Raw genomic sequence first — 24,790 nt, 5'->3', positions numbered from 1 at the left:
TACATAACGAAGCCCTGGACTTTTTCATTCGAACTGCCCCCAGCTGGAGTGCATTGTGGGGAATCATTGCTTTTGAAAACAAAATGAGATCAGAAGCAGTGCAAGACACTGATGGATAGAGCTGTCACTGCGCCAAAGGCTTCTTGTGACTTCGGGGGGGTTTTGCCCATAGTGTATATTATTTATTTCCTTCCAAAACCTTAAAATAGCATGCAGCAGAGGGGGTGGGGATGCAGCATGCCACCAGCTGTATTCCACTATGATTCTGTTACCATCCAACTTTTCAAAGGTGAATATGAGTGAAAAGCAGCACTCTGGCTACAGACCTACAAAGCTCCAAGTGGCTTAGCACCGCAACAGGGAGAGATAGTGCCTTTCCAAATCCTTAGGATAAAAAGAACGGAGCAGCCTAAATGTGGTTGGTGTCAAGCAAGGAGTAGAACGCGGTCTCAAAAGCTTCACACTCCGTGAAAGACCTGGCCAGGGATTCATAGGGTACCTGGCACCCTTGAAAAATTGCCTAGCCTTCTTGGTCAACAGGCACCAACTATGCACTGACATTTTAAATTTCCCACAATGCACCACAGCACCACTCTGGGGCATTAAGGGGTTTTTTAATGGTTCTTTAATACTAGGATACCTGGGGCACTATGGGAAGTATAAAATGGTGGCTCATTGTTGCAACACCACTTGAGGATGGTACAGCAGCAGGAAGGGGTCCATGGAGGGCATTATATCAATAACCCTGTCAAGAATGGAGCTGGATCTCATCCGCCTTGGGTTCCATGACAGGAAATTTTAAGGGGAGGTGACATAGCTGAGTAGAGTGTGTGCTTTTCATACAGAAGGTTCCCGGTTCAGTCCTTGTTATTGCAGTCAAAAAGAATGGTGAATTACAGATGATGTGAGAGACTACACTGTCTGAGGCCCTGAAGAGTTGCTACCAGTCTGGGGCCACATTCACACAATTCGTTTAAAGAACTATGATGCTGCTTAAGGCAGCTGCAGCTGGGAAGGTTCCTGGCAAGTTTGGTTTGTTAAGGGTGCTGGGAGCTGCTGAGAGGCACCGATTCCCCTCACAGAGCTACAGTTCCCCATGTTTCCTGGGAAGAGGGATTGCTAAACCGCTCTGGGAATTGTAGTTATGTGAGGGGGAATAACGGTTTCCTCACAACTTTACAATGTACAGTTCCCAGAATTCTTTGGGGGAAGCCATGGCTGTTTAAGGTGGCATCATAGTGTTTTAAATGGGTGGAGTGAATGTGGCCTGGGTTAGATGGACCAAGTGCATGGCTTGATATAAGGCAGTTCATAAGAAGCAATGACACAGAGAAAGGCTTTTTTCATCACTGTGAGATAGACATGTGCACACACACATGTGTGCACACGCATGCACACACTTAAGCTCATTTCTAGTCAATAAGCAATTTTAATTACACAACATCTCATAGACAGTTTTAAGTAGATGAATCAATTAAACCTCTAGGTGATTAATTGCAGGGGACAACTTCCATTTACTGAAGGAAATTTTAATACTTGGGGCTTAAAGTGTGTTCTTTTTGTCAAGCCTACTTCTGTGTGTTGCAGTATCAACAAATGGACTTCTAATGAGTGGCAGGCTAGCATCTTTCTCTCTCTTTTTAGAATACAAAACCTTTAAAATACAAAAGTAGGAAAACATGTGGCTGCCACACAGGATGGTCCAGATTAAACCCCTCACATCTTCACTGAAAGGTGATGGATTAACACAGGGGTGAGGAATCTGTGCATAGCTGTCAACGTTTCCCTTTTTTAAGAGAAATTCCCTTATTCCGAATAGGATTCCTCACAAGAAAAGGGAAAAGTTGACAGCTATGAATCTGTGGTCCTCCAGTTGTTGGTCTCCAGTGCCCATAAACTCCTGCCAATGGTTAGGGATGGTGGGCGTTGTGGTCCAACAATACCTGGGAAGACATAGGCCCAGCCCTTAGTTAGCAGTTTGCCTCAAATCTTGGAACATAGGAAGCTGCCTTATACCGAGTCAGATCATTAAACCATCTAGCTCAGTACTATCTGCACGGACTGGCAGCAGCTCTCCATGAAGTAAGCTCAACTAACCTCAGCGGGGCTCACTTCTTTTTTTTCTTTTTTTTATAATATTTTTTATTAGTTTTATGAAATACAGAAAAAAGAATAAAGAGCATATTATAAAAGTAGAAAAAGAAAGTTACAAATTTTTCTTATTCTTTTTTCCAAATCTACTGGACTTCCCCGCGTCCTCCCAACCCTGCATTCTCTGTAATACATAACATCTGCAATTTGTTAACTTGTTTCAATACTTATTGTATCTTCCATTTTATCATGTTACCCAATTTCAAATATATTATGACCCAAATCATGTACGTTTTCATCTTAACACAATAAAGTTGTTTCATTATTCTATCTCTGACTTCTTATACCTTAATTTCCATTTCTTTAATTTAACATTACTGAAGCTAAAATTTCCTAAAAGGTGCGTTTTTTAACATTCATACAACTTATAATGTTTTTCCAAATAGTCTTTAAATTTTTTCCAGTCCTCCTCGATTGTTTCTTCTCCCAAGTCTCGGATTCTGCCAGTCATTTCGGCCAGTTCCATGTAGTCCATCAACTGCGTGTGCCATTCCTCCAGTGTGGGTAGATCTTGTGTCTTCCAATGTTTTGCAATCAGGATCCTTGCTGCTGTAGTAGCATACATAAAAAAGGTTCTATCCTTCTTAAGCACTCTCTGGTCCACCATGCCCAGGAGGAAGGCCTCTGGTTTCTTAGGTAAGGTAAATCTAAGTACCTTTTTTAGTTCATTATGAATCATTTCCCAAAAGGCCTTCACTTTCGGGCAGGTCCACCAGAGGTGAAAAAATGTCCCTTCCGCCTCTTTACATTTCCAGCATTTATTATCAGACAGGTGATATATCTTAGCAAGCTTGACTGGGGTCATGTACCACCGGTATATCATTTTCATAATGTTTTCCTTCAAGGCACTACATGCCGTAAATTTCATTCCGGTGTTCCATAACCTTTCCCAGTCTTCAAACATAATGTTATGCCCCAAATCCTGCGCCCACTTTATCATGGCGGATTTGACTGTCTCATCCTGAGTATTCCACTTAAGCAGCAGGTTATACATTCTCGAAAGTAGTTTACTTTTTGGTTCTAACAGTTCTGTCTCTAGTTTCGATTTTTCCACCTGGAATCCAACCTTCTTGTCTACTTTAAAGACCTCTTGAATTTGTGCATAATGCAACCAATCTCGCACCTTATTTTTTAATTTTTCCAAGCTCTGCAACCTCCAATTGTCTCCCATCTTTTCAATAATTTCCTCATATTTAGGCCAACCGGCTTCCATATTAGGTCTCTTACGTGCCTTGGCCTCCACTGGTGAGAGCCACCTCGGAGTCTTACTCTCCAATAAGTCTTTATATTTTGTCCAGACCATTAAAATTGCTCTCCTGACAATGTGGTTTTTAAACAGTTTGTGCACTTTAACCTTGTCATACCACAAATATGCATGCCACCCAAAAGCGTTGTCAAACCCTTCCAGATCTAGGACATCAGTGTTTTCCAGTAAGATCCAATCTTTCAACCAGCAGAAGGCTGCGGATTCATAATATAACCTCAAGTCTGGCAGGGCAAATCCCCCTCTTTCTTTCGCATCAGTTAATATCTTAAACTTTATTCGGGGCTTTTTGCCCTGCCAAACAAACTTAGAGATATCCTTCTGCCACCTTCCAAAGCATTCCACCTTGTCCACGATCTGTAGGGTCTGAAACAAAAATAACATTTTTGGCAATACATTCATCTTTATAGCTGCTATTCGGCCCAACAAGGAAAGTTTCAATCTTGACCACGTTTCCAAATCTCTTTTGATTTCTGACCAACGTTTCTCGTAGTTGTCCTTAAACAGATTCAAATTTTTGGAGGTCAGATACACCCCTAGGTATTTTACTTTTTTAACCACATTTAGTTCTGTTTCTTTCACGAACTCATCTGTTTCTGTAATTGTCAAATTTTTTGCTAGAACCTTAGTTTTTTGCTTATTCAACTTAAATCCCGCCACCCGACCAAAATCCGTGATTAATTCTAACACTCTTTTAGTACTAGAGACAGGCTCCTGCAATGTTAATACCAGGTCATCTGCAAATGCTTTCAATTTATATTGTTTCACTCCGACCTCAATTCCCTGTACCAACCGGTCCTTTCTAATCATGTTCAATAGCACCTCCAGAACTGAAATAAACAATAGGGGGGATAGGGGGCACCCCTGCCGTGTCCCTTTTTCAATTTTAAACTCCTCTGTCACCACATTGTTTACTATCAATTTCGCTTTTTGTTCTGAATATATTGCTTCTATTCCATTTTCAAACCCCCGCCCCACTCCCATCCCTTCCAAATTTTTCTTCATAAACATCCAGGAAATATTGTCAAAGGCTTTCTCCGCATCAATAAAGATTAGCACTGCTCTAGTGTTAAGCTTTGTTTGTAAAAGCTCCAAAATATCAATAATGTTTCTTGTGTTGCCAAACAAATGCCTGCCAGGGAGAAAGCCAGCCTGGTCCTTATGGATCACCTCAGCGGGGCTCACTTCTGAGTAGACGTCTATAGAAGTGCAGAGTTTTGAAATTACCTTACATTCCTTCAGCATCTCAAAAAGGTGCTTCTGTGGAAGATTTGGCAATGTGCAGTTTTATTTGAATGCCATCAATCAAGCATGAAAAGGCAAGCCATCACTTAAAAGTTCTCTAATGTAAAGAGAGTCCTAATTACTGTTACAGACCCTCCAAAGTGTCCCTATTTTCCAGGGACAGTTCTGGACTGACAGAAGCCGTCCCAGTTTCTGATTTGATCCTGGAATATCCCACTTTTCCTTTGGATGTCCCTATTTTCATCGAAGGAATGTTGGAGGGTGTGGAGTTATGCAACCCCCCGAGCCAAGGAAATAAGTAACTACGTATACAACTTTTAGAAGGCATCTGAAGGCAGCCTTGTATTTCTAAATGTTTAATGTTTTATTATATTTTTATATATGTTGGAAGCCACAGAGTGGCTCGGGCAACCCAATCAGATGAGTGGGGTGTAAATAATAAAATTTACACCCCATAGTTATTGAAGCCAAAGTAGGCCTGAAATTGCCATTTTGCAAGTGGGCACCCCAATCAGCCCCTCAGAACCACTCAGTCAGGGTGGGTGTGGGGAATACACCCTTTTCCATATTCAAGGTAACAGAGTCATAGTGGAAAAACTAAACTGGGCAAGCAGGAGCATTTGTCTGGGTTACAATTATTTCCAACAACTCTCTTTTTCTCTCTCCCTGGGCAGCACAGACACCTCCTGGCTCCTTGCAGATTTCCAGACCTCTGGGCCAGATGTTTAAAAGCATCCCCACTTCATCTTGTCAGGCAAATATTAATCCTATCCTTGGATGAGCCATTGTGGAGATGTGTAGAGCAGCTCATTCAAAATCCAGACCAATGCTGCCCTCCAGAGGATGAAACACAGCAAGGCACATGAGAGCCGAGAGCGAAGGCCACAGACGTTTCTCTTTTTGTGACAAGAGAGATAAACTAAATCAGTGACTTCTGATACCTGGGATGGGAGGGGGGCAAAAGGAAAAGTGAGAAGGTCGACAGAAGCAAATTTTACCTTTGTACAGTAGGCTAGTTTCTCCACGGACACTTACAGAGCCCTCTTCATCCTCCATCCCAACAATCAAGAAGCACGATCCGTGTTCGGGGACACATTCCAGCCAGACATTACAGGGGGTTGATGACCCTTGAGTCCCTTTCAACTCTACAATTCTATGAAATTCTATGGGCGTGTGAAGCAGGGCTAGTGAGGGGTGTGGCATGGGCAGAGGTCCAGGGGAAGTAGAGAGGCATGGAAAGCCATATTCCCTACCCCCCCCCCAATTGAATCCTCAGGAATCCCAGATACATAATCCAAATGCAGAACAAGAAGTGGCAAGTTTAACAAAATGTTGCAGTGTGGAACGCATCTGGTCAGCCCGTGAGCCATACCCTCTTTCAGGATGTTCCATTCCGTTCAATTCTACACACACACACACACACACACACACCAGACTTCCACCTTCCACGGTCAGCACTCTACTTCCACTCTGCTGTGTCTTCATTGGGCTGCTTTGGATCACCTCCACCACGACCCCACCCAAAAGAAAAAACACACATGTACTTCTGCAAAACTTGGCTTCCCCCCTCCCCGCAAGCCTGCTGTTACCTCCCCCCCACCTTGCGCACTGATGGTGCTTTTTGGGGGCTATTTCTCTCTGTTGTCTGAGTGAGGCTGTGCAGGTGCTGGATTGGTGCTTGGGCTTGGCAAGTGAACTTGTCAACTGAATAATAATAATAATAATAATAATTTTTATTTATACCCCGCCCTCCCCAGCCAAGGCCGGGCTCAGGGCGGCTAACAAGCAATAATAAAAACAAGTTGAATGAATACAACTTAAAAACAAGATTAAAATACATAAAAATATTGAAACATTAAAATGCAGCCTCATCACAGGAGAAAGGAAAAAGAAAAAGAAAAAGAAAGAGGGGGAGGGAATCAAATTAGCTCCAAGCCAAAGGCCAGGAGGAACAACTCTGTCTTATAGGCCCTGCGGAAAGAAATCAGATCCCGCAGGGCCCTGGTCTCATGAGGCACAGCGTTCCACCAGGCTGGAGCCAGTGTTGAAAAGGCCCTGGCTCTGGTTGAAGCTAATCTAACTTCCTTAGGGCCTAGGACCACTAGGGTGTTGCTATTTATAGACCTTGAGGCTCTCCGTGGGGCATACCGGGAGAGGCGGTCCCGTAGATACGAGGGTCCTAGGCGGTGAAGCTGAAGCCTGCCAATGCAGAGGTGCCCCAAGAAGCTGGTTCTCATGCCCTGGCTTATCCTGAGGCCATCCATGTAGCTCAGTACAATCTACACAGCAGCTTTCCAGGGGACATCCCTCTTGGGAGCTGCCAGGAATTGAACCCGAGACCTTCTGCATGCAAAGCAGATGATGCACCGCTGAGCTGCAGCCCTCCCCATAAAGCCAGTTACAGTAAGGGCAAGCCCACATCTTGGCTGCGGTGAGCAGTAACTTTATGCTTTACTGAAGCTGGCGCAGAGCTTGTCCCACTTTGCCTTACTCATCGTGCAGCTTCTAGATCCCTCTCTGGGCGCTGCTAAGATTTTCCATTCCCATTCCAAAATACAGGAGTGATTTGCTTTCGCAAAGTCTTGAGGGGAAATATCCCTCCAGCTGCACAGCACTCGGCCAACATTTCACACAACGTCACTCGATTCAGGCTTTTTAAAGAAGACCTGGAAGTGCAGCTCTCAACTCTTACGCTATTCATCTGCCAGCCATGCGATTCTAACAGGATCGCACCATCCAGTGAATTCTTGATTTTTGACTACAACCCAAGGGAGGAACCACTGACCCAGGGACAAGCAAGCGCTCAGCTGAAACCTTTAAGCCAGTGATGGCCAAACTTGGGCTTCCAGCTGTTTTGGGACTACAATTCCCATAATCCCTGACCACTGGTCCTGTGAGCTAGGGATGATGGGAGTTGTAGTCCCAAAGCAGCTGGAGGTTCAGGTTTGGCCACCACTGCTTTAAGCTGACTTGCCCAATCTTTTCAATTTCGGCTGTATACGCACTGTGTACGTACATTTGGGCTGTGTACACACTCCTGCTAACTTTGCATCCAGTGTGCTTTCACCATTGGTATAACTGGGGGTTAAACCAAATCAAAAACTTTTTCTCTGGTTTATTTTTGTAGATCATGGCATGAGTAAAAGTTGGCATATGTAACTTGGCATAAAAAAGGATCCCACAAAAAAAAAATCCTTCCTGTGTTAATAATAATAACAATAATATTTTATTTATATCCCACCCTCCCCAGCCGAAGCTGGGCTCAGAGCGGCTAACAGCAATAAAAGTAACACAGCATTCTAAAATCAGTATTCTAAAATCAATTCAAAATCAAATGGCAACCACTGGGCCAGAGTTCTACGATGATCGCCAAAGGAGGGGATCAGACTGTGCCTTGGCCAAAGGCTTGGTGGAACAGCTCTGTCTTGCAGGCCCTGCGGAAAGATGTCAAGTCCTGCAGGGCCCTAGTCTCTTGCGGCAGAGCGTTCCACCAGATCGGGGCCACAGCCAAAAAAGCCCTGGCTCTGCTTGAGGCCAGCCTAACCTCTCTGTGGCTCGGGACCTCCAAAATGCTTTTATTTGAAGAACGTAAGCTCCTCTGTGGGACATACCAGGAGAGGCAGTCCCGTAGGTATGAGGCTCCTAGGCCGTATAGGGCTTTAAAGGTTAAAACCAGCAACCTGATCCTGTACTCCACTGGGAGCCAGTGCAGCTGGTATAGCACTGGGTCAATGTGATCCCACGGCGAGGACCCCATAAGGAGTCTCGCCGCAGCATTCTGCACCCATTGGAGTTTCTGGGTCAGTCTCAAGGGCAGCCCCATGTAGAGTGAGTTACAATAATCAAGTCTGGAGGTGACCGTCACGTGGCTAGGTCAGGGTGAGAGAGGTAAGGAGCCAACTGCTTAGCTTGGCAGAGATGAAAAAATGCCGCCTTTGTTATAGCTCTCATCTGCGCCTCCATGGAAAGGGAGGTGTTGAAGATTAAAAAAACATGTCACCTGGGCCCTAACTTTAATAAATTAAGGCTCCTTTGCAGAGCAGTTAAGTGCAGGATAAAAATCTTTCCATGTTAATTAAATCCGCCTTCCAGGAAGCAGCTTTGGTCGAGGCTTCGGCCTGAGAGATGTTTTCCGATAAGCAGCAAGAGCCTTTTGCAACCGTTTTCACCCACGGAGATGTGTGTTAGCATGCACAGCCACAGGAGGGCTGCGATCCTCTACTCACCTTTCTGCAGCTCCAGAGGTTAGCACCCAAAATGATGGAATTCAAATTACAAAGAAGGAGATTCAGAATAAATATTAGGCAGGACTTTCTGTCGGCAAGAGCTGTTTGACAGCAGAACGGACGACCTTGGAAGGTGACAGACACTCCTTCTTTGGAAGATTTTAAACAGAGGTTGGGTGGCCATTGATGAGGGGTTCAAAAAATGGATGTACTGTGCTATATTAGAAGCAAAAAAACTTGTTCTGATGGATTGGAAGAGCCTCAAAAAGATTCCATGGAGCACATAGATTGACAATATGGGCAGACTAGCCACATACAAATGAATTGAATGCCGATGCAAATTAAGAATGGATAAATATGAAGAAATCTGGAAGGAATCTTTAAGCGATAAGGCAGACGGTGTTGGGAAGTAGGGGGATGAGAGGTGGGGAAATATTGTAAAAAAGGTGTAGTCATAGGTATATCAGTGCTCAAATATGAAATGTTAAATTGAATTATTAGTGTTATTGCGGTTTTTGTTGCATGTGTTTTTTGTGGTTGTTATTATTGAAAAAACGATTAAATAATTTTTTTAAAAAATCGATGAGGGATTCTTTACTTGCGATTCCTGCATTGCAAAGGGCTGGTACAGTGGTGCCCCGCAAGACGAATGCCTCGCAAGACGAAAAACTCGCTAGACGAAAGGGTTTTCCGTTTTTCGAGGCGCTTCGCAAGACGAATTTCCCTATGGGCTTGCTTCGCAAGACGAAAACGTGAGTCTTGCGAGTTTTTTCACTCCCCCCTTTTTCTAAGCCGCTAAGCCGCTAATAGCCGCTTAGCCACTAAGCCGCTAATAGCGCTAATCCGCTAAGCCGCTAATAGGGGTGCTTCGCAAGACGAAAAAACCGCAAGACAAAGAGACTCGCAGAATGAATTAATTTCGTCTTGCGAGGCACCACTGTACTAGGTGACCCTTGGTGTCTCTTCCGACACCACAGTTCTCTGATTCTCTGAATAATTTCCATCAAGATGAACGTAACTTGCTTTTGAGAGGATCACATCTGTGGCAGACTTGGGGACTGCTGCTGAAGAAAGTTTCTCGTGAGTTCTTCCCATGGCTCGTTTTAGTCTGCTGTACTTAACAGGGCAATCCTACCTGCATCTGCTCTGATGCAAACACTCAATGGGGCTTACTCCCAAGTTAAGCGTGTACAGCAGGAGTAGCCAATGTGATTTCCTCCTCAAGTTGTGGACTCCAAGACCCACCAACCCTGGCTCTTTCAAGGCCAATGGTTAGGGCTGATAGGAGTTGGTAATCCACCCAACATCAAGAGAACACCATATTGGCTTTCCCCCATGTACAAGGACCACAGCCCTGGCTTCGTGTTTCGTTTCCAATTGTTTTATTTACATGATAGTCTTTATTTCTGCACTGCTTGCAAGCCTCTTTTATTTCTCCCTTTTGTCAAAGAAGGAGTCCAAAGTATTTCAAACATATGCAGATAATATCCTCCTCTTCAGCAAATTTTTAGATTGCAAGCTAAACTCTCTTAGCAAGACCTGCTTTGTTCTGGGTTTGTTTCCTCCCCCTCCCTTATGCTTCTCTGCAAAGACTCCTGTACGCTGCTAGCACTATATAAATAATATTTATTAATTAACAATATTTTGAACGGGGAGGGAGGGGCGGGGAAGGAAGATCTTCAGAACAAGCCACACACAACCAATTTACTTGCTCGGGACACATCTATTAAGCTAGAATACATACTTCTTTATAGAAAAAAAGCTATAGAAATTGCTGTAATGTTATTTACAGTATATATGTATTTGTCATACAAAGCTGAGAACATAAAAAGAGGAAATGGCAAAAACTCTCCACTTGCTGTCTGGTTTCAGCAGCCATTAGTGGTACATTCACCATTTATAAGGACTGCGTCATTCAAGGCTGCTTGGTACAGGGTCAATCGCATCCATAACTGTGGACGTTGAAAACTCCCAAAGGCAGGGCTGGGGGACCTGTGGACCTCTGGATGTTGCTGGACTACAACTCCCATCAGCCCTGACAATTGGCTGTGATGGCTGGGGCTGAATGGGAGTTGGAGTCAGAAAACCTGGAGTGCATCAGGATTGGGAAGGCTGGTTTCATGTGTTTCTCACACAATACTTTCCTTGTTTACATAGGAGAGATGGAGCAACAGAAACATTAACACATGCTTGGGGCTTTTGTATGCAACTTTGACAGAGATGATCACAATAGATTCTTTACCCTCATCCTATTAAAAATACCCAGGACTGATATTCGAATTGTATTCGGCCCTGTTACTGGAATAAGAATGGAAACTGTTCCTGAATCTCTTTTAAACTGCAAGAGACCCATAAAAGATCATCTCGTTAATTTCATTTGTGATTTGTTCCTGTCCTTGGTCTATATAAGTACCATATATTCGAATTTGGCATACGTTAAAAGTTATGTGATTTTCATAATTTAACGTGCCTTTATGAGGTTTTTGACTGTATGTTAAGATTTGTATTTGTGGTGTTTTGCTGGGGGCTGATGGGGGTTGGAGTATGGCAGTAACATCTTGAAAGCCACAGGTTCCCCAATGATGCTCAGAGCCAAGCTCAAAACAAATCCATCAATCATGCTACCTGACCACCTTGCCAGCAGGAGATTTGGATGGAAAAGCCAGTTACGAAACTGTGAGCAGGAAACCCACCTGGGTCCTAACACCCAAAGCAGTGTTGTTCTACCTAACCATTACTTGCACCGACCTGCCAGCACACTTCCCCAGTGTCAGTTTGTTCCGCTACTTTGAGAAAATTCCAGTTTTGATGCCTGAAGCTCACTTTTGAAGAGGGGTGGGGGTAGCACACGCTGCCCTTTAAAACAGGCTTTTCTCCAGCGCAGTCCAAACCACTCTCAGCAGAAGGTTAAGTCACAAGCCCTCTTGCAAGGCAGAATGGGCAACATCGCCATTTCACAGAAAAGGCGTCTCAAAATAAAAGCCCATCATCCAGTCTAAAGTGCAAAGCCATGGCCACCAGGCCTCTGGGAAAGGAAAGGAGCTGTCCGCCCCCGTCCCGCAAGCATCGCTTTTTGTCAACGCTCACAATTTATTTTGGGCAAGCTTGGCTACATTAAAATGTTTTGGAAATTCAACGTTGCGCCCCTCCACTCAACGCAAGCATTTCTGCTTCCCGGATGCAATGATCTCTCCCCCCCCCCCCACACATGCGCTGTTCCTACAGTTCTCCTGATTCCACCCCCTAGCCAATTCCAAGGGGCGCAAGGAGGGAAGAGAGGGAGGAATGCCCCAATTTGCAAACTAAAGTGCCTGCTCAAGGCTTCTGCAGACAGGATTCAGTAGCTGAATCCCACCCTTCAATTCACACATGTTTGATGCTCTTACAGTGCTAAAAACAGCCCCCCACCCAAAGTCCCTGTGCCAAGCAGCCCACAGACAGCCACAGTTGTGGAGTTAAGTTAATGCCTGCCGGTGTCGATGGACAGCACCGGCAGAATTAGCCTCATCCACCCGAGGAAGGCCCACGGCGCCCTGGTCTCCACGAGCAAGTCCCGCCACCTTCTCCAGAGAGGGGATTGTAACCTGGGAGAAGAGAGGAGCAAGAGAGAAACCGTAGCATGACTGTTCAAGGAAAAGAAAGGGAGTTACAGCACAGTCTCTTGATTGACTTGAAAATGTGGTGCAGACATTCGGCTCCAACCTCACTTTTGAAACCAATTACAGTGGTGCCTCGGAAGTCAAACGGAATCTGTTCTGGAAGTCCGTTTGACTTCCAAAACATTCGGAAACCAAAGCACAGCTTCTGATTGGCTGCAGGAAGCTCCTGCAGCCAATTGGAAGCCACAGAAGCCCCGTCAGACGTTCAGGTTCCAAAGAACATTCACAAACCGGAACACTCACTTTTGGGTTTGCGGCGTTCGGGAGCCAAAACAGAAGAGTACCAAGGCATTCGGGATCCATGACACAACTATGTTTCACTCACTTTTTTCTTGGCTAAAAACGAAGCCAAGACAGCGAGTGGGATCCATCCAGCTCACTGTCTTGGCTTCTGCCAAAGCCGCGCACAGCCTCTCCCAGCTGGAGAGGTTGCGTGCGGCTAAAGAGGAAGCCAAGACAGCCAGCGGGATGGGTTTTTTTTCTTGATTCCCCCCCCCCTAAAAACTAGGTGTGCCCTATGGTCTGGTGTGCCTTATGGAGCGAAAAATACGGTAAGTGTGGGACCCAAAACCTTGTTTGCTGTTAAACAGACTTGGAACTTACCAGCACCTCGCAAAGGTTTCCTGTTGGGTTTTGGCTTTGGGGCAGCAGCCGCTGCAGATGCTCCAGGCTCAGGTTCCTGCTGTATAGAGGAAGAGTTGATTCAGCAATTTTAGCTCATTCTCAATTTTGAATGCAGTGGTACCTCGGTTTTCGAACGTCTTGGAAGTCGAACATTTCGATTTTTGAGCGCTGAAAACCCGGAAGTAAATGTTGAACGGCTTCTGCTGAGTTTATTTTCAATTTTCTCTGTTGAATTTGCAAACTACCATTTGAGCCTTTTGGAAATCGAACAGTCTTCCAGAACGGATTACGTTCAAAAATCGAGGTACCCCTGTATATTTGTCCCTCCCTTCCCAAAAGACCAAACCAACCTGATTCTGTTTCAGGGTCTCCTTATAACTTTTGCCTTCCTGCATGCTTTCCCACATGGCTATCTTCTGCCTTCTCTTCTCTTCTTCAGCCTAAGGAGAAACAACAGATTTATTTTAGATTATTTTAAAAAGCCTGATAACAAAATGTAGCTCAGACCTACACCAACTTGGATAAGCCACCCAACTGAACGTGCATCTAGCATGTGCCAACTCAACTGCTTTGATCTGCAGAATTGGCAGTTTTATCAGCGCCAAGTAACATTCATTCTGCAGCTGCTAAAGTAACTAATCTCTGGAGCTTCCTGCCTACTGATAAGAGGCCGGTGTCTTCACTGTTTTCCATTCCTGCTATAAAACACCCCAACCTTTTTTTATTTAAGCAATCCTACTCAATAAAGTAGGAGAAATAAAGAAAGGAGTACGACAAGGCTGTATATTGTCTCCCTGCTTATTTAACTTATATGCAGAATTCATCATGCAAAAGGCTGGGCTGGATGAATCCCTAGCTGGAATTAAGATTGCCGGAAGAAATATCAACAACCTCAGATATGCAGATGACACAACCTTGATGGCAGAAAGTGAGGAGGAATTAAAGAACCTTTTATTGAGGGTAAAAGAGGAGAGTGCAAAATATGGTCTGAAGCTCAACATCAAAAAAACGAAGATCATGGCCACTGGTCCCATCACCTCCTGGCAAATAGAAGGGGAAGAAATGGAGGCAGTGAGAGATTTTACTTTCTTGGGCTCCATGATCACTGCAGATGGTGACAGCAGCCATGAAATTAAAAGATGCCTGCTTCTTGGGAGAAAAGCAATGACAAACCTAGACAGCAACTTAAAAAGTAGAGACATCACCTTGCCAACAAAGGTTAAAGCTATGGTTTTCCCAGTAGTGATGTATGGAAGTGAAAGCTGGATCATAAAGAAGGCTGATCACCAAAGAATTGATGCTTTTGAATTATGGTGCTGGAGGAGACTCTTGAGAGTCCCATGGACTGCAAGAAGATCAAATGTATCCATTCTTAAGGAAATCAGCCCTGAGTGCTCACTGGAAGGACAGATAGTGAAGCTGAGGCTCCAATACTTTGGCCACCTCATGAGAAGAGAAGACTCCCTGGAAAAGACAACTGATGTTGGGAAAGATGGAGGGCACAAGGAGAAGGGGACGACAGAGGATGAGATGGTTGGGCAGTGTTCTCAAAGCTACCAGCATGAGTTTGACCAAACTGCGGGAGGCAGTGGAAGACAGAAGTGCCTGGCGTGCTCTGGTCCATGGGGTCACGAAGAGTCGGACACGACTAAATTACTAAACAACAACAACTCAATAAATATAAATCTTATCATGTATATTTGTTTTTTAAATACTATTGATTTGATCTACATTTCTATAAATGTATATTGTCACTTTGTTTTTAATGTCTGTTGATGCATCACTGTATTCTTATGAATATTTTATACTATCAAAGTCCTTAAGAGTTTTATTTTCAGTTGATCATGGTGCATATAAACCTTATTAAATAAAGCAAGCACAGCTCTCCAGCCATGGCAGACCTTGGATCAGCCTCCTCTCTCCACTGCAAGCCTGAGACTTAATGATAAGGGACCTGGGAAGCCACAACAAACAGCTGATTGGGTCATAAGGTGTGTAAGCCTGGTTTAGGTAGACAGAAACAGAAAAATCTGCAACCAGGTCCTAGAGAGGCAATGCTTAATTGCAACATCTGCTACCTAAGAGGGTGCAGAGTTGTTTGACGAAGCCATGCAGTGTTTTGCTTTTGTGGCAGTGGAGCTTGTTTTCCAGAAAGTACCCTAGATACAGGCTGAATAGCTAATATGCAAGGTGCACAAAATGATACACCTTAAAAAGGTAAAACAAACGCCAGTCAACATCTTTTAAAGACACAGGGAACTCCCCTGCTGTTGCATTCAAAGGATAACTCTCAATCCAGTAAGAGCCTCTGTCTGGTGGCAGAGTGTCCCTTCTCTCAGCTACAGGGGAAAAGTACCGAGCAAAACCAGACTGTCCTGCCTTCATTTGAGCAGGCTTAGAAATGATAAGTAGAGAGTAGGAGCAGGCAGGAGCAGGCACAAATGGCATGGAGAGTCCACTGCAGCCATTCACTGCAGTGCTACTCCTTTCAGGGCTGGGCTCTTGAAAGGGAGCGAGTTATATAGGATGGTTGCCACCAGGCCCAGTAAGCTTTCTGGGGCATGATTTGGAGATACAGGCTCTTCAAAACAGCCGCAGACACACGAGTGATGCACTCATCAAGGCCAGCACAACTTCCCCCACCCCTACCCCTGAAAGGAAAAGCATCACCAGCCACCATCTACTTTCCTCAAATGCCTTTGGCCCCCAACGTAGCATCCATACATTCAAGGGTGGGATCCAGAGGCACCAGGGCAGAGAGGAAGAGGGACAGAGACGGTGGCCACTGCAGGGATCCTGCCTGGAGTTTCTCCTTTCAGCACCAGACACTTACAATTATTTCCTCCCCCACCCCTAAATTTCAAAACCTGATGTCCACTCTAGTGGACTTCTTGGGGCCCATGGCATTTGCCCTACCGTGCCAGGTGCAATCAGTGCCACTGCCTTTGCATGCAGTTCTCGCCATGGCCACATAACCCAAATCACTCATTCTTGGGCAGGCAAAAGTAGCTTGGCTGGGCAGCGAGAGACTGCACTCAAATGGTTCACCAGTTCTTTTCCCCCGCAGGAGGGAAGGAGTACACAAAAGGCCAACTCAGGGTAGGGTGCTTATTTTCCCTGGAATGCAAGGAGTTGGCAGGCCCATGAGTCAGCATAGTTTTACCAAACATCGGTTTGACTGTCAAACACAAGGCTACCTGGCTCGAACAGCATTACCTTCTTCTGTTTTTCTTTGAATTTTTCCGCTTGCTCGTTCAACTCTTCTTGCATGCGCAGACGGGCTGCGAGCAGAGCTTCCTGTCGTCTCACCACAGCATCGGGTTCTAAACCAATCACAGAAAAGAGTTGTCAAAAGCTGAGATCACAAAGTAGTCCAAAGAGGCTTGAGCTACTTTCATCCTGTTGGATATCCTCTGTCTGTGTGTGAGAGAAACATTTTTTCCAGAAACAGAGAAGAAGTTTCAAGAAGCAGCATAAGGCTGAGATTATTTTGTCTGTGCAAGGACGTTTTCTGTGGGAACTGTTCTTTGGACATGCAGAGTGTGACAGGAAGTACTGATAACACTGGTTCTGTGGAATTTGTTGTGTCTCTTGCTTGCGTCTTGCGGTGAGAGAAGACGACAGAGAGGCTTGGACTCTTGCTGGGCTCTAAGCATGCCTTGACCACGGCAGTGGTGAATGTCTGTATATACGGTATTTGCCACCAAAATACCGTATATACTCCTATTGATGGGCTGCATCAATAGGAGTATAGCATCTAGATCAAGGGAAGTAATAGTGCCACTGTATTCTGCTCTGGTCAGACCTCACCTGGAGTACTGTGTCCAGTTCTGGACACCACAGTTCAAGAAGGACACTGACAAACTAGAACGTGTCCAGAGGAGGGCAACCAAAATGGTCAAAGGCCTGGAAACGATGCCTTATGAGGAACGGCTAAGGGAGCTGGGCATGTTTAGCCTGGAGAAGAGGAGGTTAAGGGGTGATATGATAGCCATGTTCAAATATATAAAATACATAGAGGAGGGAGAAAGGTTGTTTTCTGCTGCTCCAGAGAAGCGAACACGGAACAATGGTTCCAAACTACAAGAAAAAAGATTCCGCCTAAACATTAGGAAGAACTTCCTGACAGTAAGAGCTGTTCGACAGTGGAATTTGCTGCCAAGGAGTGTGGTGGAGTCTCCTTCTTTGGAGGTCTTTAAGCAGAGGCGTGACAACCATATGTCAGGAGTGCTCTGATGGTGTTTCCTGCTTGGCAGGGGGTTGGACTCGATGGCCCTTGTGGTCTCTTCCAACTCTAGGATTCTATGATTCTATGATTCAATATGCTTTTATACCTGTCAAGTAAACCTCTACACTTGACTGAATCTTTATGGCGTCCATGAGTGTTTACTGCCTACTGTGTGTACCTTCAACCCCAAAGATGATTCCAGGGCAGGAGCTGTGTTGAGATTTAACTCTGCTGAGTATGGATACTGGCACAAAATGCACAGTGAAAGCGATGCTGGACCCAGTCCTTCTAAATCATCCACCAGAGGTTGATGGATTGATCCAACCGTGTCAATATAAGCCAATCCCAACTTAGCTAACTTTCCCCGCAATACCATTCAGAAATAATTAGTTAACCCCCTCTGCATTATTTTGACTGGTTCACCTGAATAGTCAAACTGAAATCTACAATTCACTAATTGCAAAGTCACTCCTGGCCCTTTCAGATGTTTGTTTTGTTAACAAAGCTTGGAGGGAGACCAGATGTCGGCTGCTGTCTAGAGAACGGGGACAATGCTTCTGCACACTTCTGAAAACCTTCTGGGTCCCCTTCCTACAGAAGGAGGGTTTGGGGACCCTCCAAAGAATCACCTGGCTGAAGGGGCAAAACACCCACCCAGGCCCAGGTGTGCCAGGAAGATACAGGTGGCTCTCCACTTTACACCGGGGTTACGTTCCGGGTCCCCATAAGCATAAGCAAAATTGCATAAAGTGGGGAGACCCTCTAAACACCATTAAAACACCCTCTCTGCCACTTTCTCTTCAATCCATACCAAAAATACTGTATCCAAAAATATCTACAACTAGAATTGAAGCTCTGGGGCTGGCTGGAGGCTGGAAAATACGCAGGAAAACAGATGCTGTGCTACCCTGCATATCAGCTGTTAGGTCGGGGAGAACAGGCACACTAGATGCCTGCCTTCTCGTTGTGGTCCATCAGGCCTCTGTGATGGGAACAACTAACAGTGCTGTTCTGGATGATCTTAGTGAATGAGCTGGGATGTCATTCATTCAAATGGTCCTTAAGACACCCTGGACCCAAGCTGTTCAGGGTCTAGGATACCTTAGCCCTTATATCCCAGCTCATTCACGAATATCATATGGAGGAGAAACTGTGGCCTGCGTGTGTGTCACACATAAGCTGTGCACACAGATTTAGCTGTGTGAAGTATTATGGCATGTGTGTAAGTCACTCTGTATGGCAAAAGCAGTGCAGGGCAACACATCCTCTCCCAATCCCATACAAACCAACAGCTGCTGCTTCCAAGCGGGGCTGCCTCTTGCCTCGAAAGCTTCGCGAGAGCTTTTGTATAAGCAGATAGATCGCAACGGAGCTGAGGAGGATGTACCACCCATAGTCTGCAAAAAGTGAGCCCACTGGAAGAGAACACAAACAGATACAATAATTAGGCTTGGCTGAAGGGCAGCAGGAGCCAACGTAATGCATACTGATGGACTCTCATCTGTCCCCATCAGCATGTCCATTGGATAAGGATGGGAAGTGAAGTCCAGCAACCACTCAAGAGGCGCACAGTCTCTTGTGTACTCTTTGTAGTTACTGGGGGTTAGAGAACTTCCCTGTATCGGGAAGTTTTTTAAATGTTTGATGCTTTATTATGTTTTATATATTCTGTAAGCTGCCCAGAGTGGCTGGAAAAACCCAGCCAGATGGGCAGGTTATTAAATAATAATTATTATTAACCCCTACTATATTCTTTCATGAGACAGTTTCTTGAGCTTCTTTAGAGAAGTTTCCAAGCATCTTCCTCAAGGGGACAAATAATTTTGTTACACAGAAGAAAGTCAGCTCTTCGGTCATTTTTTATTACTGATTTGAGGCTGCAATTTTGGCCAAAACCCAAAGTGTCCCGTTCGAAATTTGAACAGATACAGTTGGTGGAAAGGAGTCGGCAGCTCTGCCTGTAGCCTCCTGCACACCACCAAGATCTGGTTCAGAGGGTTGGTGGTGGCACACACCTGAGCAGAAACAGCCAAGGCATTCACTCATGTGTCATTGTGCAATTTCTAGTTTGCCTCCTGCTCAGGTGACTGTACGACAAGGCTGTATTTTGTCTCCCTGGTTATTTAACTTATATGCAGAATTCATCATGCGAAAGGCTGGGCTGGATGAATCCCTAGCCGGAATTAAGATTGCCGGAAGAAATATCAACAACCTCAGATATGCAGATGACACAACCTTGATGGCAGAAACTGAGGAGGAATTAAAGAACCTTTTAATGAGGGTGAAAGAGGAGAGCGCAAAATATGGTCTGAAGCTCAACATCAAAAAAACGAAGATCATGGCCACTGGTCCCATCACCTCCTGGCAAATAGAAGGGGAAGAAATGGAGGTAGTGAGAGATTTTACTTTCTTGGGCTCAATGATCACTGCAGATGGTGACAGCAGCCACGAAATTAAAAGACGCCTGCTTCTTGGGAGAAGGGCAATGACAGGCCTAGACAGCATCTTGAGAAGTAGAGACATCACCTTGCCAACAAAGGTTCGTATAGTTAAAGCTATGGTTTTCCCAGTAGTGATGTATGGAAGTGAGAGCTGGACCATAAAGAAGGCTGATCGCCGAAGAATTGATGCTTTTGAATTATGGTGCTGGAGGAGACTCTTGAGAGTCCCATGGACTGCAAGAAGATCAAACCTCTCCATACTGAAGGAAATCAACCCTGAGTGCTCACTGGAAGGACAGATTGTGAAGCTGAGGCTCCAATACTTTGGCCACCTCATGAGAAGAGAAGACTCCCTGGAGAAGACCCTGATGTTGGGAAAGATGGAGGGCACAAGGAGAAGGGGACGGCAGAGGACGAGATGGTTGGATAGTGTTTTCGAGGTTACCAGCATGAGTTTGACCAAACTGCGGAAGGCAGTGGAGGACAGAGGTGCCTGGCGTTCTCTGGTCCATGGGGTCACGAAGAGTCGGACACGACTAAACGACTAAACAACAGGTGACTTTAATAAATTCCTGATTGACTGAATCACAGTACAGTGGTACCTCGGGATGCGAATGGGATCTGTTCCGGAGCCCCGTTCACATCCCGAAGCGAACGTAACCCGTGTCTGTGCATCTGCGCGTGCCATGTTTCGGCGCTTCTGCGCATGACGTTATTTTGACGGCCTGCACATGCGCGCGCGGCAAAACCTGAAAGTAACGCGCTCCGTTACTTCCGGGTCGCCGCGGAGCTCAACCCGAATTTGCCTAACCCAAAGTGTATTCATCCCGAGGTATGACTGTATAACTTAAAGATAGCTTCAAACATTCGATATCCAACTGATCACTGCGTTCTGCAGGAGAGGGCAACTTGCAGATACCATCTTATCAGTAGGTCTATTCAACACATTATGTGGTGGTACTTACCTGTTGGAGCTTCCTCTTGTTACATATCAGAAAAGTGACATTTCTATAGTTTTTTGTGTCTGTTTCCTCTTCCAAAAAAGCCTTATAAGTCAAGACTCTTATACATGCACTAGTTTTAACTGAGCTGTAGCCAACATTGTCTTCTAGTGCAGGTACTCTTGTATTAGAGAACAGGTGATTTTTAATGCTGCAGAACAGACAGCACAAGCTATTGTGCAACATATTTAGCAGTCATCTACTCCTGCGTTCTTTTGTGCAACAATGTTTCACCAGTGGAACAACTACGCTAAGTGACTTTCACTTAGGGCTACATTGGATACACCCCATTTTTAGATATGCAATAGTTTTGAATATAATTTTACGGTATTGTGAAGTCACTTTGAAATAGTTCATAGGAAGCAAATTCATAAATGAAATAAATTATTTTGCTTTCAACATTTTTATCCTACTTTTTAAAAATGTATTCCAGCCATCTTGGCTACAAAGTGTCATAGCATAACATTAATAAACACAAAAAAACACAAAACCATGAACTCCCTACTCACTGGGACTCAAAAAAGGGGGGTGGGAAGAAAGAAAAACAGCAGCTAGAAATTAGTCTAGAACGAGGATGACAAGCATACTAGTTCCACACACCTAATCCACAAACTGGAGAGATAGCTTCTGAAGTGAGGATCCTGCTCTGCATGTTCCCCCCACAAGAAACATTTAGTTTGCTAGAAAACCAGGAGTCTAAAATGCACAGCGTTCCCTTAGGAGTACAAAAGGCCCTTGCAAAAGTTTTCTCTGACGTGTAGAAGGTGGGGTAATTTAGCCTGCTCTCCTTTATCATGTGAGTGATCTAGAACACCTGAATGCAGTTGCAAGTTATCAAACAGATTAAAGGCAAAAATCTCATCCGAGAGACAGGGAAAATAATAAAACTGGTCAATTATTTTAGACAACTATACAAAGCAAGCGCAGCAGACTTTCACTTGTGCAAGGGAACTTTCCCCTGCTCTCCTCTGTAACCCCTGCTCCCTACCCCAAAATCTACCCCAGAGAGACGGTGGAATGTCTGGAGCATATTTTGAAAGTATGCAGGGAGAGGAGAGGAAGGGGAAGTCCCACTGCATGAGCAGAACGCCACATGCCCAGTGTTGGCTCCAGCCCTTAATATGAACAAAGCAAATAAATCATAAACATAACAAATCGTAGCCACTGTAAGGTGCCATTTGTAGATTGCTGCATGTCACTTTGAGAGCCACCCTTAGCTGAAAAGTAGGCCACAGGTACAATGCCATATTACACACAGTACATGTGACACACAGTACATGATGTGGCACTTTTGTCTAGGTCTCGTCTGAGCCTGGATGGGAGATTTCCTGGGAACGCAAAATCCCATTAACCAAAGATATAAACTAAACAAAAACCAAAAATAAAAAAACAGAGGCGGAAGAACCTACAGGTTGCTTGATACTGCATGTATCGAGGTGGCTTACATGGTTCTCCCAATCCTCATTTAAACTCTACAACAACCCTGTGAGGTAGGTTATGCTGAGAGGCACTGTCTGGCCCTAGGTGAGCTTCACGGCTGAGTGAGGATTTGGATAAATGAGATGGTGGAGGCATTGCTGCATCTGGAGGTGCTGGCGGTGGCAACAACTTTGGTGCTTTTTGCAACGTTACATCCAAGCTAGCACAGCAGAATCATCCATATTGGAGGTTGCCATATTGCTTGCCCATGATTCCAGCAGGTGCAATGGAGACTTCTGCCACATCCTAACCCACCCCCACCCCCGCATACGGGATTAGGAATTAGCATTGCTCTACTTCAGGCATCCCCAACCTGCGGCCCTCCAGATGTTTTGGCCTACAACTCCCAGGATCCCTAGCTAACAGGACCAGTGGTCAGGGATGATGGGAATTGTACTCCAAAACATCTGGAGGGCCGAAGGTTGGGAATGCCTGCTCTACTTGTACCTGCATTCACTTGCTTTCCTCCTCCTCCTCCATTCCTTTTCCCGCCTGTATCATATCTATACAATTGTAACCCTTTGCAAACCTCCACCAAGTGCTTAGAACACTATAGCAAGCCAGCCAGCAAACCTGTTTTTACACTGGTACCTCAGGTTAAGAACTTAATTCGTTCCGGAGGTCCATTCTTAACCTGAAACTGTTCTTAACCTGAAGCACCACTTTACCTAATGGGGCCTCCTGCCGCCGCCGCACCGCCAGAGCACAATTTCTGTTCTCATCCTGAAGCAAAGTTCTTAACCTGAAGCACTATTTCTGGGTTAGTGGAGTCTGTAACCTGAAGCGTATGTAACCTGAAGTGTATGTAACCTGAGGTACCACTGTATTTATCACGACATAGGCTTTCGGAAGCTGCCTGACAAAAAGTCAGACCATTGTTGGCCCATCCAGACCTGTGTTCACTGCGCTGGGATTTCAGACAGGAATTCTCTCACAAGCTTGCTTTGGAGATGGAGGGCACCTTCTGCACTCGAAGCAGAGGCTCTACCACTGAAAGCTACAGATTAGGCCGTTGAGAAGACCTATAAATTCACCTGCCTTTTGAAAAGGTGCCACAAAACGCAGCTGCTCCTCTACAGATCGATCGACAGGCAGGCGATTTAACACCGATAAACAACGACGAGCCCTCTACTTTGTCCCCAGACAGCACCTGACAGCTTTAAGATAGGCTATTCCTGAAAATGGAGGCTCTTCAAAGGCCGCTTCCTGGCCCTTCCGCCTCAATAAAGCCACATGCTAATCCCCTTTCCCTCCAGAGACTCCCTCACCTGTCTGCTGAAGGAACTGGACTCCTTCCCGCTCCAGGGGCGGATTCCCCTCTTGCGCTGCCCCCAAATCCATCTCGCAGCAGACCCGGAACTGCAACTGACCCTCCTCCGCGACAACATCCGGGTACTGTTAGCTGTAATCACCACGCCCCTTTCGTTAACTGTCCAATGAAAAAAACAGCACCTCGGAACTCCAGTTCCGAGCCAATGAGGGCGTGGAGAAGCTTAAGCCAATCAGGAAGAGACAGGAGGGGAAAACGGTGTTCCTCGAGGAAAGTGGAGGCGACAGGAGGGAGGAGCTACAGCCAATCCGGAGAAGGGGGAGGAGCGAAAGTTAAGATGACGGGGCAAAGTTTTGAAAGCGAAGGCAGCCGTCGCGCGGCGCGCTTTGCTAGGGAATAAGGTCTATGGCAGGGGGCGGGGCTTACGCCAGAGGAGACCTGCACGGAAAGCAGCACAAAACCTTTGCAAAAACTCTGGCTGCGGCGGTTGTGACATGTTGTTGTTGTTTAGTCGTGTCCACCTCTTCGTGACCCCCTGGACCAGAGCACGCCAGGCACTCCTGTCTTCCACTGCCTCCCGCAGTTTGGTCAAACTCATGTTTGTAGCTTCGAGAACACTGTCCAACCATCTCATCCTCTGTCATCCCTCTCTCCTTGTGCCCTCCATCTTTCCCAACATCAGGGTCTTTTCCAGGGAGTCTTCTCTTCTCATGAGGTGGCCAAAGTATTGGAGCCTCAGCTTCAGGATCTGTCCTTCCAGTGAGCACTCAGGGCTGATTTCCTTAAGAATGGACATGTTTGATCTTCTTGCAGTCCATGGGACTCTCAAGAGTCTCCATAATTGAAAAGCATCAATTCTTCGGCGATCAACCTTCTTTATGGTCCAGCTTTCACTTCCATACATCACTACTGGGAAGTATGTTTGTGACATACTTACTGCATAAAACTGAAATAGCACTTGATTGTATTTTTTCATTAAAAAAAAAAACCTTCAACCCTTCCAAATTCTACGAAGCAGCAGCAGGGGCGCAGCCGGGTCAATCCAGGCTGGCCTTCGGCAACCTGGCGCCCCCTGAAAGCTTTGAACCGCAACTCCCATGATGATTAACTCGCCGCTCGCGGGAATTGTAGTTCAGCACCTGGAGGGTAGCATGTTGGGCAAAGGGGCCAACTTGAATAAAATATTGGAGGGGAAAGGGTAG

At 45.5% G+C, this 24,790-nt stretch overlaps 1 protein-coding gene and 1 long non-coding RNA gene across 3 annotated transcripts; both read right to left on the bottom strand.

Annotated features, from left to right (window-relative positions):
• Positions 1–6,375: 6,375 nt before the first annotated feature.
• On the bottom strand, positions 6,376–9,497 carry LOC310831989. Its single transcript, XR_014558093.1, has 2 exons — positions 8,654–9,497; positions 6,376–7,854 (listed from the first exon to the last, which is right to left on the bottom strand). It is a non-coding gene; the product is annotated as an uncharacterized lncRNA (long non-coding RNA).
• Positions 9,498–10,589: 1,092 nt separating this feature from the next.
• SELENOS (selenoprotein S) lies at positions 10,590–23,740 on the bottom strand. Of its 2 annotated transcripts, none has more exons than XM_083713301.1 (6): positions 23,587–23,740; positions 18,684–18,812; positions 16,386–16,492; positions 13,520–13,609; positions 13,149–13,227; positions 10,590–12,470 (listed from the first exon to the last, which is right to left on the bottom strand). In XM_083713301.1, the coding sequence occupies exons 1-6, from the start codon at positions 23,657–23,659 to the stop codon at positions 12,391–12,393; spliced, it is 558 nt and encodes a 185-aa protein (XP_083569427.1). In that variant the 5' UTR covers positions 23,660–23,740; the 3' UTR covers positions 10,590–12,390. The 2 variants fall into 2 exon arrangements, with proteins under 2 accessions (XP_083569427.1, XP_083569428.1); XM_083713302.1 differs by having other exon boundaries at positions 13,149–13,224.
• Between the last annotated feature and the right edge of the window lie 1,050 nt (positions 23,741–24,790).

Source organism: Podarcis gaigeae, assembly GCF_964106915.1.
Source record: "Podarcis gaigeae genome assembly, chromosome: 14".
In the NCBI taxonomy this organism is placed as follows: Eukaryota; Metazoa; Chordata; class Lepidosauria; order Squamata; family Lacertidae; genus Podarcis; species Podarcis gaigeae.
This window is presented reverse-complemented; position numbering and strand designations above follow the sequence as displayed.